This window comes from Amia ocellicauda, chromosome 9 (genome assembly GCF_036373705.1).
Source record: "Amia ocellicauda isolate fAmiCal2 chromosome 9, fAmiCal2.hap1, whole genome shotgun sequence".
Taxonomy (NCBI): domain Eukaryota; kingdom Metazoa; phylum Chordata; class Actinopteri; order Amiiformes; family Amiidae; genus Amia; species Amia ocellicauda.
In genome coordinates, this window is record NC_089858.1 from 21,173,075 (window position 1) to 21,189,822 (window position 16,748).

At 36.4% G+C, this 16,748-nt stretch overlaps 1 protein-coding gene across 1 annotated transcript in view; it reads left to right on the plus strand.

Moving 5' to 3' along the window:
• The first annotated feature begins 7,408 nt into the window (after nucleotides 1–7,408).
• adamts18 (ADAM metallopeptidase with thrombospondin type 1 motif, 18) overlaps nucleotides 7,409–16,748 on the plus strand; it is a 54,720-nt gene continuing 45,380 nt past the window's right edge. The window contains exons 1-2 of the mRNA XM_066713714.1: nucleotides 7,409–7,514; nucleotides 8,348–8,664. Coding sequence (XP_066569811.1) covers nucleotides 7,412–7,514; nucleotides 8,348–8,664 — 420 coding nt within the window. The 5' untranslated portion in view covers nucleotides 7,409–7,411. The remainder of the gene's footprint in view (nucleotides 7,515–8,347; nucleotides 8,665–16,748) is intronic.

Sequence of the window (16,748 nt, forward strand, 5' to 3'; positions counted from 1 at the left end):
TTTCAAAGGGATACAAGTCCGGAGACTGAGATGGCCATTGCAGAATGTTATTTTGTGGAAAATTAACCATTTCTTTATGGGTTTTGATATGCACTTGTGGCCATTGTCTTGTTTGAAGATCCACAGGTAACCAAGGAGGCTAAAAGGTCCTGGTTCTTGGCAGAGTTCATGATACCATTGACCCTAACAAGGGACCCCAGGACCAGCGGAAGCAATACAGCCCCATAAAATCAAAGATCCAACACTCTATTTTACAGTAGGTAAGAGGTTATTTCCTGCATACACCAAAATCGCTGCTTGTGTACGTGGCCAAATAACTATTTTTATCTCATCTGACCACAGCACTCTGTTTGAGTTTAGCAAACTCCAGTCGCTTACATTCGTTGGTTCCATATAGATTATTGACATGGAGGTGGCACAGCTGAGTTCTGTAATTCTCCAACTGTGGCCCTTGGATTCTTCTTTGCCTCCTGAACCATCTTCTACATTGTGCTAAATTATTGCCCTAATTGTGGTAAGTCCTATATATTTAGGTTTGATTTATGAAGGTCAACAACTGTTTGTCCATTTTCATTTGTGAGTTATTTGCCTTTCCCCATGGTGATGGATAAGAAATGGATTTTACATGCATGTTACCAAATTTTTATACCAGTCATGGAAAGCCACATCAAAGTTCCTGAAGACTGAGATGTACTTAAAAAAGTAGAATGTTAATGCAGATATAATTTTGTTAGATTTGATGCATAAGAATCCTTAGGGGTGCCAATAATTTTGACACTTATAATGGATAATGGATCTTAAGTCTAACCCACAAGCGTTGATTCAACAAAGACAGCTGTCCTATTATTCTAACATCTTGCTTGAGTGATGACATTTAAAGCATGCAATCTTTTATAATTATTTCCATTAAAATGAAAGAGGCAACTTATACTCACTTTATTGCCATGATATCTGCTATGCACATATGGACATTTTGACCAGTGTTCTAGTTTCATAACCATTCTGTTGAAATATTAATATTTTCGTTAACAAACTAACCAAAAATATATTGCAGTATAGTTTGAATTCTGAGCATTAACACATCTTTTGTGGTGCTTCACAATGCTTAGAAAGAGGATTTGATCCTGGATTAAGATGAAAATTGTGTGTGATTAGCTACAGCCTTATCAGATCCAAAGGCACTATTTAATACACATCTGTGCCTTTACTTCTTTTCTTTCCTGATCTCCAGGCATCCCATTTGAAATCCCTTAATAATTGCAAAATTGTGCCATATTTACTGAGCTTTTGTTCCAAGGCAGTCATCATCATTATTTTATTTAATGTGTAAATAATAATTTAAATCACTGAAATGTAAACAAAGACAGATGCAATAATCCTTTGTTAAAAAAAATCAGAAAGAAGTACATACATCAATACATAGAAAGTCTAATCTGTCTCATTACTGTTTGCAGTGTGCAATCAATATTCTTATCATGTTAACTTTGACTTTCAACAGGCACTGATGAAAGAGATTTCTAAGCTCATTGCAAAAACCAGAACAGTAGAAAATTGCAAGCAGACTGTCCAATATCACTACAGAATATAGGCTAAATATTTAGACGCAAACAACTTATTCCCAGTATGAAACATATAGTAAATAACAACATGACTGATCACAATTCTTCTTATAAAGCCCAAGTTTTATAAATATATATATTAAAGCAATAAATATATATTGGTATCTAATACCTTAAAATCAAGGTCTCCAACTCTAGTCCAGAATATACCCAATCCCTCAAGTCTTAAAGGTGTCTCCAATCAGTGGATAAAGATCACATTAATCTTGACTAAGCCAGTAATTGGTTCAGTTAGGTAACTGTAGATAACCATACTGGTAGGTTGGAGACCCTTGGCTTAACGAAACACATGCGTCTCCATTTATTTTTATATATTCACAAATTTCAACACTCCAGTCTGCATTTCAAGCAATGAACAAATGGCACAACAATATATTACATGTTAAAGAATCATTCATTTAATTTTGACTTGATTTCAGAAAAATGTTCAGAACTTACACGTTGAAACTCTAGTAACAACTGGAATTATTTTTGTTCCTCAGGTGTGACATTTTACTGTTACAATTGAAGAGATAAATGAAGTCTGTGAAGCTACAAGGTTGAAGGGTTATGTTTTTGTCATCCACTTAGGAAGCAATTAATGGAATTACATGTGCAGGACTATTACTGTCCAATGTATGCAAGCAATCCTAAATATCAAAAAACTCAAAAGGTTCTAATCTCAAACTCTTGAAACTTGGCACAGTAGCACAAGTGATCTCACTGTCATGGATTATGACCTGAGATTATATCAGAAATACTGTCACATAATCCCAAATAAATATGCATTTTCATTAATTGATAACATCTATACATATATAAAGATTTGTTCTATTCCAAAAACAGATTTTCTTATTTAGGCTGAATAAATACGAAAACCACAGAAATAATTGGTATATTCACAGAGGTTCTGCATAGTATTAACCTTTAACAAGTGGTTGTTAATGTATATTGCTTTCCCATAGTTCTTATGATACAGATTTCTTAAACAAATCAAGAATATGGATGTTATTTTAAGCAGGATAGCCATAATAATAAGCCTGTTCTCTACTCACTAACTATGTTAAAAGACCCCTCCGAAGCACAGATTTGTCATTTTTAAATGCAGTGGCAGTCCTTTCTTATAGATTTTATTTTCCTTAACCAAAACAGATCTGCCTCCATGCTTCATATTGGTATCACATTCTCAACATAATCTTACATTTCCTGGGGGGCAAATATGCTGCTAGTCTTCATGTATGAAACAAAGAGGCTTGAATCAGACAAAAAGCAGCTAAATTACTTTCAAGTCAATAGGGACTACGTTTTGTGGCCAAATATGACAACTATTTGGAAGTATTTGGAAAAACAAAATAAATGGATTGCTGAGATATCAATAAATCTGACCATTTTGGATGTAGAAATATACGTTGGTATGTTTGACCGGTATGCTTTTGATACCTACAATATTGATAGTCATTCACCTGTATTTTTTGCAAAATTCTATTATTGTTACACTTAATCAAGGGTCTGAATGAATTTGTGAGTTGACTGTGTTAGTACAGAACACTTACTAAATCAATTATCTTCAACCTGAGCTCTTAATTATATAATGAAACTAATTATTCACTTAATTCAACCAAGTTAAACTTTTCCCACAGCCATAAACGGAATAGGTGGTCTAGATGTTAAGGTAAAGAATTTGTTAGTGGGCGGTTCTTAGTTCAAACATGAATATTCCCACTGGCTCATTGTGTGTTATTTTAAAGAAGAAAGCTAACCTCCTTGTGTTCTGTCCTTCAGATGAAAAGTAAGATCAAATCCTACTCTAAATGTCTCTGCGTAAGCACTTGATGCATAGTTCGTCCTAAAGGCTCTAATTTGCTCTGAATTAAAAGCATCTGCTAAATTCAAAAATAATAATTTAAAGAGACCAGTTAAAACCCCTTGGACTGTAGTTGTTAAGGGACAGAGCTGAGGAACGCCTTGCTGAATCAATGAACTGGAAAAAAACTAAAAACAAAAAACAAAAACGGCAGCAGTGTGAAATAAGCATACCCTTCACCATGGACATGTTTCTGTTTTCAGAAGCATTGTGATGAGAACAATTTCCATGCAATATTTTTAATACAGAGATCAAGAAGTCATATGGATCCTGAGTGACAGACAAAGCAAAGCATGCCACTGTGGCAACCACTGAACACATGTCTCAGTCTGGATGCCCAAAATAATCTACAGAAAAATTGCAGAAAACAGCAAAAATCCCTGACCAAGACCTTATAGATACAACTTGTAATAAAATTACAAGGAAACAACCAACCATAAATTAGTTACAGATACAGGGAGCCATGAGTCAAAACTGGCAACAGATCTAATGCCTCAGGAAGATCACTACCACAGCACACAAATTAAGGAAAACAAACAAACAAAACAAGCAAATTATGTACAACAACAAAGTAATATTTCAGGAAAAGAAAAAAAAATGTTCATGGTGAGTTGACCTCAGTTCCTCTTGGATATAACAGATTGAATGTTTGCTCAATATCACTATACAAACTAAACAAACCTAACCAGCTATAACTACAGTACTATACATAACCAGTATCAATTTGATGGACAATGGTGCTGACACATGCTCTTTATCTTTAAAATCTTGTTTGTCATTCCTTTTATTTTAATCTCTATGTAAGCATAGCTCACAGCACATCTTTCAAAATGCAGTGGAAGTGCATCTGACACATGGCATTTTTCTTACTATATAAGAATTTGCATTGCAGTCATTGGACACTAAATGCAGGTTTAATTTCAACAATGTTTGAATGGCAAATCATATATGGTATAATGCTGAATGATGTATGAAGATATTTGTTTTTAAATAAAGCAAATTTCAGATTTGTTTTAGAAGTTGTAGACATTACAAAGTAATACATCAAACATCTGAACCCCAGAACCCAAAATAGGAAATACTAAAATGTACATATTAAAATACAATTTAAATATAATGAAGAGCAGATACTGTAAGTACGCTAAGTACGTAAATACGTGTAAATTAAGTTTTCTGAAATATTTACCGAATTTCCTTTAAAAAGATTAACCTTAGTGCTTTGGAATTTGGTAACACAAAACCAATAGTGTCATTACAAGTTCAGATTAAATATATGTGCAGTCCAAAAAATTACATGGAAATTGTTTGTGAACAACAGAAATTACGTATAATCCATAAAGAATCAAATTAAGTATTTGTAATGCAAATCGTAGCTGGATTAACGGCCATCTATAGCTGCTTTGTATAAATACATGCATATTGAGATGATTTCTTAGTAGGCACTCCAGGCCTGGACTTTGCATCACAAAGCACTACAAGAGCAGATTGCCTGAATGTTTTTGAAGAGTTATTCAAGTCGGTAAACTTGAAACGTTGAAAAGTGGGTGAAGGTACATTTTAACCAACTGTTGACATATAATTACACATTCACTTGCTTTAAAGATTAACTTGACATAGGTAGGCCACTGCAGCAATATATCTCAGACACCGTTATAGTTTTTTAAAACATTCCTGAGCAGTGTCAAAATCTTTGTTTTGGTTACTTTCAAAACAGTAAGGCCAATAAGGTGATAAAGAGCCTACAAAAATGAAAACATTTGCAGTCACACCAATACTGTACATTTCATTCAGATAACAGCAGTCATTTGAACAATTGAAGGTAGTTGAATGCTGAGTTTACTTTCTTGGCTACTTGATGAAGATGCTAGGCTTAGATGAAATCATTTGTCAGCATAATATTCCTTTCTGTCAAGCATACAGGAGGCCTTTCGGGGAAGTTACAACAGAACTGCAGCTGTTCCACCCTCCTTAATTAGGAGATTGCTTCAGAGAAAAGATGAAAACAATATTTGTAAACAAGGACCATCTGGTAAATAACCACATAGAAGAAAAAGCATAAAGCTGAACTCCAATTTTTGCATTTCATGGGGAAATCAATATGCGTCAATCCGAAACCTGCCGTCACTGTGTGGGCATAGTGAGTCAGAACCAACACAAGCTGGAGCTAGGTGGAAAACTCTCTTCACAAAAGTGATATCTGTATGGGGCACAGTTAGTTACGTAAAACATCTAATCTGATTTAAAACTTTAAAATATTCTATGTAATTGCTTTGGACACTTTAATCTACTACCAGGGTGTCATGGAGTTTCATGAGGTAATTTCTTTATCTTGAAAAACTAAACAATGTAAGATGCTTGAACTTTAATAAAATTGAACCTGATGAATGCCAAAAGCTTAAAATGACACCAAGTCCTAAAATGACTGTAAACACAAAATGTGAGGCAGCTTTCTTTCAATAAACAGATTTGATGATAACTTCTCTAAGGCATGCTTGATTTTATAGATGGAATATAATACAGTATTGGCAATTACATTATTGATAATATCAATTGCAGATCATAGTTATATGCAAATATCGTCCTTAAATTACTGAAAGAAGTGCTTGATTCTATGTATTTCACAGCTTTCATCACTTTGAATTAAAACATAATTGGGAGAGGAGAAACAGTTAAGTGTGGAGAGATGCACTGGAGCCATTGTTCAGGTGATACTCTTTGTAGTGCTGCTTAGCTTACAAACAGGTGCTGCAAGACAGGGAAATAACAGCTTCCTTGTATCCAGGTTGTGACTGGAGCCCCAAGCTATAATAAAGAAGATGGTGTACTCAGTAGTTTTGCGATAGATGATCTTTCAAACATTTACCTTCCGGACATTTCACCTGGCAGTCGCTGACACAATCTGGGAGAGTTCATGTGGTCATTGTGTGCTTATCTATGTGTGTGTGACTGTGTGTCTGCGATTTCTACTTAAAACCTGCTAAAACGTCTCCATTTCCTCAATCTTAAAGTTAACAAATCAAAGCAACAAAGCACACTCGAATGCATTATTTATAAAGATCAAAGAACACGCCATTCGAATCCACATGCATACTCAACTCAGTATTGCACTTGAGGCACTTTATGTCACATGAACCGGTTATAGTCGTTATTTTAAAATAATCTAATACTGCTTGGAATATTTTAACGCTGTCTGTTTTAAGTGCACACAGTCGCATGTGTCTCAGGTTCTCAACACTCCTTCCTAAATCTGCAAGCTCCACTACTGTCAATGTTTTTTTGGAAGACTGGTCGCTTTCCCGTAGCGTATGTTTCCGAGGATCTGCGATGCTCCACCAATGGGAGCGGTGGGATTCTGCAGACCTGCGCAGAACTGCGGACATCTGCGCTAAACGGATGCGACCGCTTTCTCTGCGCTACACCTCGCTGCGGATGCTCGGCGCTGATTGGTCGCGCTGCTCGTCTCCCGCAGCGGCTACTGCTGCGGTACTGAGTGAGCGAGAGCCCTCTGTCACTGTGCAGCAGCAGCTGAGCAAACCTGCTGCAGCCCTCGGTATCATAGCACTTCTCTTGCAATGAAATGCAATGGATTCTATGGACTTCAAGTAAGGGGAACGAAAGGCCAAATCCAGTAAAATGTCCAGACTTTGCATTGAGCGCTGTCGAGGGTTATTTTTACGTTTTTCATTGCGAAGGTAACAGAAGAGGTGCATGCATGCCACAATGGATTGCCTTTTCCTTTTGATATGGACCTTACCTATCCCGTTAGTCAGCTGCAGTTCAGTGAAGTTTTTGTCAACCCTGTGGTTTGGGAATATAATGAAGGCAGGTGATCAATTCCTTCCCGATTCTTATTTTTGTAAAGTATAACTATAACTGTCTATGCTATATGTGCAATAATATATATTATATATTTTTTTCGCATAATCTTCGTTAAGAACTGTTACATTGTATGTTTGATCATTCACTGTTTGCTATTTTGCAGACCTTGCAGATTTGTTGCTCCTTTTATGTCTCATCTACTTTAAGCAGTGATACCAGTGGACTGAACCATGGTTAGTACTTCCACTTGTTTTCCTGCCAATTTACTGTGCAGCATCAGATATAAAAGTGCAGAATAGGTATGCAAGTAACGCGAGTATTGCAACATTTTAAACGTGTGGTCGGACATGCCAAGTGTATAAAGCAAATATACTATACTTGATAATAATAATAATAACAGTAATAATAATAATTGTTTATTCATGGTGTAGCTCAGAATATTACATCAAATAGTATGCATTCATTGTGTAATGCATTATTCAAAAAAATGTATTTTAAATTCCAAAAACTGCTCCGCCAGGTAAACTAGGCATATGGTATCCTGCACACCCCCTCCTCCGGATCCTGTGTATAACAGCAGTAGCTGGCTCCCGCTGGCAACCAGCCTTAGTTATGGCCAGCTGACACACACTGATTTATCAACGACAGAAAAAAAGAGAAAAGAAAGTTCTTAATTTCAAAATGTAGTTTATTCCTGTTGTATTTTGCTCACATATCTGTGAGCAGGGAGGGAGGCTTGTGCGAAGAAGTTCATCAAAGAGGTATGGGACATTTATCATCTCATTACATTTCTACCTACACTGTTTCAGATTTCCAGTTCTTTTTCTTCTTTATACACAGTCTACAGTGCTCCAGGTATGAGTTGTTTTTAACTTGTGTATCACATGCAATCTGGAACTGATTTATTTAACATTGGATGTATAAAGCTATAACTGCAATGGACAATAATATTATTGATACAGAAAACGTTTAACACACTGTAAAGATGCTCAATTATTGTTTGTACCTATAACACCTTTACTGTTGTGCATGTATGTATTTATGTGTTTATTTATGTATTTTCCAGATTATGTGTTTGTGATACCAATAGAAGTTGACTCCATGGGACGTTACCTATCACACAATATAGTGGAGAGCAACAGAAAGAGGAGATCATTGCAGCCTGAGCAGGACTCAGTACACTACCAGCTGTCAGCTTTTGGAACAGAGATGTACTTAGATTTAAGGTCCTCCAATGTGTTAGCAGATGGTTTTACTGTACAGACGCTCAGCAAAGAAGGTATCACCACACTGCAAGAGCCCACTTTCAGCGGCTGTTTCTATCAGGGATTTATAAGGAATCACAGTGCTTCATCAGCAGCCATATCAACATGTTCAGGCCTGGTAAGTGGAATCTAAGTTTGCTACCATTGCTGTCCCATTCACATGAGACACTAACAATCTCTCCCTAAGAGTGGATTTTCAGTGGATTTATTACCAGCAGCCAAATAGACTAGAGTGGTTAGATGCACGGACTGAAAGAAATACAGATCTTTGCAACACAGCATGCATTTACAGTTACTATGTGTGCATACACTCTCACTCACTGTCAAAACACGGATACCCCCATTCAAGAGGCATCATCTAGTCCTTGTGTTTTTCAAAATATGAATGTCACGTGTTCCTGTGTGTCAGAAAGAAAGAAACTCAGCCACAGAATGAATTCCCACAAACAACCGTGTTTTATTTACTTATATCCTGGTAGACCTCTGTCGGTGTCTGTTGCATTTTGTCACTTGTCACTTGTCCCATTGGACGCTTATGCCACTGCAGGCTAAAGTCACAGGAGCACAATCCTACACCTTAATCCATACAAAGACTTCCTGAGTTGCGATGTCCTAAGACAGTGCTCTATCACTCTGTGTCAAATTGTGAGAACCCACTGGTGTGAGCAGGAACAGGATACACAGTTCCATGTAATGATTCCTGGGCTTGAGCTTGGCTTCTCATCCATTAAGGTAACATGCCCACCTAGGACATTATACTGTGATAAAGTATACCTTGTCAATAGCCTCTATCTCCTTCTTTGCACCCTGTTCTTTTGTCCCTTGTTTGCCCTGCTTCCCTATCTGCCTTGTTCACTGCAATTAAACCAAAAGTGATGTTTCTCCTGCATGGTTGGCAGCACTAATCTTTTTATTGTCCCTTTCATTAGTGGTAGCTTCTCCACAATAAAACAGCAGTGACCCATTCTTTAAAACTACAGAACATCACAATGTGATTTGGGAGCAATTGCATTTGAATAGACTGGAAGGGCTCTTTGATCTTTTTTTTTTTTTTTTTTTTTTGATGACCTAGAGAACTCAGTTGAGATTCAGTTGTCTGCTGTGTTCAATGCACACACACTATATTTTAAATATGAAGGGAAAGAGGATAAAAGGGGTGGCTGGATTATGCACAATGTCACTTATATGGACTAACCCACGCCTCAAAAAATAAATAAGTAAAATAAACACTCCCTAGCCCTGACCAGTTTAACCCTACTTGCCATCTTTATTCACAAGTAGCTTTGGATTAAGTACAAATGAGGACTTATTTGTCCGCTTGATCCTTTGCCGCCTCTTTTGCTAGGAAACTTGAGAATAACGGGCAGGTTCTTTCTATTGGACGTTCTTGTGCTTGAAGAATGTTAATTCAGAATTCAAAGCGCTTTTTTTGTTGAGGCCGTTTGTGTTTGTAGTCTGCACTCAGAGGCAATTGTTTGTGCTAAGTTTATACCATTTACACATTGAGCTGGAGAAGATTTGAAGAGCCCTCGATAGAGTCCAATCTTCTTAACTGCTGAGTATTGATACCTCAGTGTAAGAATCAGAGAGGATTTAATCATTAACTCAATGATCAGCTAAATTTCCTATGCTATGTTACAGTGCGTTCTGCAATATTAATTAAGCACACGTGCTTTCCCAGTTCTCGTCTAAAAGCAAACTTCAGGAAAAAATCCAGTTAACAAAAAACAATAATAAAAATGATAGTATTTGTCACCTATTGCTACATTTCAGTCATACGTATGGGAGTTTTAGAGGGTCATCAATAATTATTCCCCAAACTCTGAGGTCAAAGAGAGTCTCTTATTCAGGATGGGAGAGCAATCCAATAATTTACAACTCCACAGTGATTCTACAAATTTATCATTAACAGTTACCTTCTTATAAAGCTCAGATGCATCAGCATGGAGACTGGATAATCTCTAGGTCACAGTGCTCGGACATAAGACTAAGAAGGACGCTGGGTGGTATTTGTGAAAGACAAGCAGTTATGCATGCAAAAGCAGGTTGCAGATATGGTCTCACTTTCTAAAGATTGTATTACAGCGACAGAAATGTTGCTTACTCACAGAATGAATCTTCAGTTTATACATCATTCATTCTCACATTAGACTAGAGATCTTTAGCCTCGCAGGTTACCAAGCATTGTTAAAAGTTGAACCGTTTCAGTTGCCCTTTTGAGATCTCTGTGCAAGGACCAGCATGTCCAGTCATGGCAAATACACCCATGACCTTTCCCAAGCCCTCAGCAAGTTTATAGTTACCACTACAAGGTTACTGCCATATTATTTAAATTCTTGTGTCTGCTGAATCTCAATAATGGACGAGACACCAATGGGTTTTTATGTGTGTTCCCTGCTCCACTCCTTTCATGCCCTTTTCTCACTCTTTATACTTGAACATAGGTCCGAGTGATTTAGATGAGGGTCCTCAATAAAGTAGCAGCCTCTCTCTTATGAGAACCAGTGTTGGCCATGGCCTGCCTCCATTGCCACTTCACACATGAAGATCCTCCCCGAAGGCCGAGTGCTGCCAACTCGCAAACCATATTTGTGAGAGACATATAATACAAATGTGTTGGATATTCAATAGGTAAAATGAGAGGGAAAAGAAGAAAGGGAAGAAAGATAGTTTGTAATTAGCATTATGGTTTACTTTCTAGTATGTTTCCATTATACAGACCATTATACATCTAACTGCAATGCATATGTCATAAAATACATATTCAATCACAAGAAACTTTAAATACTGACCTTGTATGGGTAGAAAGGAATCCACATTGATATTAGGTTGGCCCATTATTTACAATTATTGATCAATTTCATGGGCTCTATCCTCATTTATTTATTTTGGACAATATGTGCTTTCTGAAGCCATCTCATGGTGTATGAAATTGTATTTATGAGGAATTGTGTCTTGCATTCCTTTTCTCAAGGCAGTTTGTGACCGTCCTCTATATGAGCAGAAGGCTGAGGTGTGGATTGCACCTTCTCAAGGGGTGAACTTTTGGCATTCAGCTGCCCAAGCAAGATTTGTTTACTCAGCTTTTGGAGGTTGTTTGTTGCTGCTGTTATTGTAAAGTGTGGAATCCACTTCTAAAACAGTTGCAATTCCTATTTCAGTAGGGAAGGTGACAAACAACCTGTTTTCAGACTTCAGGCACTTTCCTGCAATGCAGACATGAATTCTTACTCTTGTGCAATCTGGCTCTATCCATTCTAAGGGAGTATATATATGGAAAAGGAATGTAGAACAGAATAGCGTATTTGTTTTGCAGAGATAAATTTAATTCTACCCATATTCAGTGCCAAAGTAGCAACGACATGACTGATTTTCTGACTACTGTATCCTGTAACTGTATCTTATGCATTTTAATGTACTGAAAACATACTTATGTATATACTTTGGATCACGTTTTCCATTTCATGTCTTTTTTTAGTAACAGAAAAGTTAATCATTAAATCTGCTGCAAACACATTTTATTTAAAAGCCGGACACAGATTTTTTAACAAACTTTTATACTGATGTGTGATATTGCTGGATGAAAACCATGTCTGAACATGTGGGGTTTGCCTTGTGGACCTATATATATGTCAGTCTAAACATTATGAGGTTAAGAAGTAACTCAGTCGAGAGGCTTAGCAAGATACCATTTTCAACTCTGTCATTTACGATGCAGTAAATTAGGTTTCTGTAGCTCAGAAGAGGGTGTGTACTGCCCACATTACTTCCTTATGTGAATAATACTTGAAGCAGATACTGAATACTAGTAACTTTCAATATATAGTGAAAATACAATGCAGAGTGGTGTATGTTTAAAATGCAATAGATAATAAATGGGACTTTTAAAATGTTTTTAGTTTCTTTCTCTCTGGCAATGAGCAGTCCTAAGGAGTAAGCTGGCAACCTATAATCTGGTGTAGTGCTGCAGTGCTTAGTCTTGTGGCCTCGGTAAACATGCAGTGGTGTCGCCAGTGGCTATGCCCAACAACTTTGGTTTCCTGCTTTTCACAGCTGTGGAGCCTCAAGGCTTAAACTCAAGCTGACCACCTGGACTGCAAAACTCTAACCAGAATACACTTTTATAGCTAGGTTCCATGTCGGCTCTGTATACAATAACTTCTTTAAAATAAATTAGTAGGTCTTACGTACACAAAGAAGCCAAACAAACAAAAGATATATCTACCATTGCGGTACTGGGCTGTACAAGTGATGGGCACAGACATTGTTGCTTGTAGGAAATCTTTTGAGCCTTTGAGTCAGAAACCAGAATCACTTTCTCCAGCATTTATAGTACAATACCTTTCTTTCTTTTTATAATTCACAACACATTACATGGAGTCCAAACCTGCTATAAATAAAGGATGAGTGCTGAAGGTAATTCCCAAGAGTTTGCGGTGGCAGTGATATAGTACCAAATGTGAGAAACTGCTGAAAGCACTAAGCTTTTCATATTTATATCTTGTCAGCGTACATTTAAATTCTCTAAAAGAAAATCCCCCCCCCCACCCCCCCTCCACTATTTCAATATGTCACATTCATTTGAGTTTATCTCTTTTCAGTGTGTGCACTAGGTGTAGTATATTATCAAATTTAGAAATATTTTCCAGCTCTGCCTACTCTGCTGGGCTTGGCGTTAGGGAGTGTCATGATGCTGGAAATGGTTACAATTTCCTAATTGGCGCGGCCTTGTATGATTTCCTGCTTCCCACCTATTGTTGGAGTGCACCTCACCCATTTAATACCAACAGCTGGAAACACAATTTATCATTAAGGGTGGCACTTCAAATATTACACCTAAATCATGCCAGCCATAGTGAAGCACAGCAGCCTCGTGGGCTGGCCTAGGTACCTATGGTTGCTCAGAAGGTACTTACCACCAGCAAAGGCAAGCTATTAGTGTATCTTAGGATTTCATGCAAAATTGGCAGGTGTGATGATTGCAGCCCGGACAGCAACTGTAAAAGAACACGATCAAGTAGCTTTAACAACACGATCAGGTCAGAGAACAGTCTTCCTGTAATCATAGGTCAGCAGCTGAACCAGATGCAACCTCTCTCATCATATCTTGGTTTCATTCTTCTCAGCAGCTGTCCTGTATTGAATTCAACTTGAGCTTCTAATATATATGTATTAAAACATATTATATGTGCATAGATATTGCGCCCAAGAGCAAAACGATTTTCTTCAGTCTTGTTATAGTCCAGTGCAAGAGAATATTTTTTGTATTAGTGTCATAAAGCTTTTCAAATCAGTTTCATTATAGTAACAGGGTTAGGGTTAGGTCTTACAGGTTCCTTCTTGGCCTCAAAGGCAGATAAACACTTGCTAAAATGGAATATAACACCACAGTCAGATGGCAGTTACACCATTTCAACAACAATAAACTAATGTTAATTACTAATGTAATGTTATGTATTTAATTTATTTATTTATGATATTCAGAACATAATACTCAATTCTATACGTTCTATTTATCACACCTTTTTTTTTTTAAACAAATCAAAACTGTCTCACAATATCTTGCCTCATCTTCAATTATTTACCATCATCCTTTTGTCTAGATGTATCTAAGGGTGGTCTTGTTTCTAGTGCATTACAGCTTTCCTGGGTTGTTTTATTTAATTTAGTTGTATTTTACGTGTAATGTTGATAACCATCAGCATCATTATCTTCAAATACATCTATTTTAACTGACAACATTTGTATTTGCAGACCAGTTGACAGCTGAGATATACTTTAAATGCATGTGTGGCATTTTCTGTTATGATCTTTGTGAACAAGTGAGGGCAGTTGGACACATTAGTAGCTAGTTGGTCAACTTTATGTACGATAATTGTTTTATTCTTTGACATTAAATTTAGCATGGTTTTATTTTGGATAAAGACAGCTTTTATGCACCTGGTTTATGCAAAAAAGACAAATGCCTTTTACGCTTCAGGAAGAGCTCTGCTGGATTTCTGTACCGATGCCAGAAGGTAGAATTCCAATCTAGATCCACACTTTAAGAAGGAGATTAGTGGGAGATTTATGATTGGAATTTGATTTTAATCAGCAATTATTACCGTCCTTAGAAGTGAAATCCACACATGGGAGAGGTATATGGGATTTGCCTGGATTGTTTGTATTAAAATAGACATACAGTGTGTCAGTAGAAAACCGGGGCTCTAATTTTAGAATATGACTACATTTACTGTGGATGACTAATGTTATACCTCCTATTATTTTGGAGGTTTGAATAAAGCTTAGTGTAGGTCTTATTGCTGTATAAGACCAAGGGCTTTAGGAGGGAAAAATCATGCAACAGATAATTTTAAACATTACCTTCTAATCTATGAACCTCTTATAGCATACATTTACAGAGATAACTAGAGGGTACATCAAATACAAAGTAAGGCCATCAAGAAATTGCAGACTAAAAGGATAAGAGAGGGATGTGGTCTTTGAGTTTGCAAAACATGTCGAACTACCTAGTACCTAACTTTGAATGTAGCCTTGTTAAAGGTCTTTCATTAAAAAAAAGAAAAAAAAAATTGTATTTTGCCTGCCATATAGTGGACCTGGAATCGACCTCTGTCTGTACTGCACTATTTCTCATTGAGATTGGAAAACATTTGATTCGACCCCATAACAAAGTAAAAAAGGAGACTTTTAAGTGATGAAAGAAATACGAAAACAGTTTCAGCTGATACATTTGCAGTAATCAAATATAGCTCTTGAAAAATTAAGAGACCACTGCATTTTTTTTCTTAAATCAGCATCTCTACATGTATGGCAGCCATTCCATTCCATTCATATTTTTATTTGGAATTTGGGAGAAATGTTGTCAGTAGTTTATAGAATAAAACAAAAATGTTCATTTTACCCAAACACATACCTATAAATATTAAAACCAGAGAAACTGAAAATTTTGCAGTGGTCTCTTAATTTTTTCCAGAGCTATATTTCATGTCATTGTATATCTCATGTCTCATGATGTCATTCAGCTTACGTAGAGATGGAAACCCCAAAAACAGATTGTCAGTGCCACTGAAATAGTCTGATATCTGTCAGCTGTTCCCTCTAAACATGAGTGAGGTGCAATAATCACATTTTAGACAATTATTTTGCCCTTATTTTGGACTCTATTAAATACTATAAGAGTTGATTGTGTATGAAGACATGATATAATGCTCATTAGTGTTCTAATATAGAAATTAGTCTACACTGATCTAATGTACCATCTTAATTGATTATTTGGAAACAAAATACAGCAGTGTTGCTGGGATATTTATTGGGTCAGGTTTGATTAATATTTTGTTTGTTTTGTTATAATTCTCTGGCTTCTCACACATCCAAATAAAGCCACATCACCACAGATGGATTCGATTTCCTACGATTAGCAAACAAACACACCTACATCTGCTAACTGCTGTGAAACTTAGTTATATATTTTATAGTAAAGTTTGGTATGTCTCTGATACAAATGGAATACATGTGTGATAATTGAGCTCAGGAACACAGTAATGTGTTAACAACTGGCTGCTTGTGGCCTTAGTTCCTTCAGGATGTTGGTTAATGTCAGTGGTTAATGAACAGTTGCTGTATTGACTGTGCCATTCTACTAGAGGAAGATGCTAATAAGATCGAGGCTAATTGGCTTATAGCATTAAACGAGGAAGGTTTTGAACCAGTAGCTTAGATAGCTAATGGTTTAGTGTCCCTCTTGCCTGCTTCTCAATTTGATAGCTTTTTGGAGCTGATTTTGCTCTCATTAATTAGTAGCTGATACTGTATATCACATAAACAATTGACTTTGAGGTAACACCATTACTACCTCAATATACATGATAATGAGACTAGCTTTGGATTAATTTAATGTTTCATTGTTTTGTTTTTTTATATTTTATATTTATTGTTGTTAAGATATTAACATTCCCGAATATTTATGTATTTAAAAACTGGAAAATACGTGTTAAATAGGACAAAATGAGGCAGCATGTCAAAGAAATCCAATAATAAATACCCACAGTTAGTGCTTAATAACTGGCTGTTGAATTGAATTATACCTTCTCAGCATGAGTTTATAAATAATTGATTTTCTTAGAAAAGTTGGGAATGAGCTACAGATCTAAAAGAAATTGAACCACATAAGGAAAAATTACATGAGAACATCACATTGTG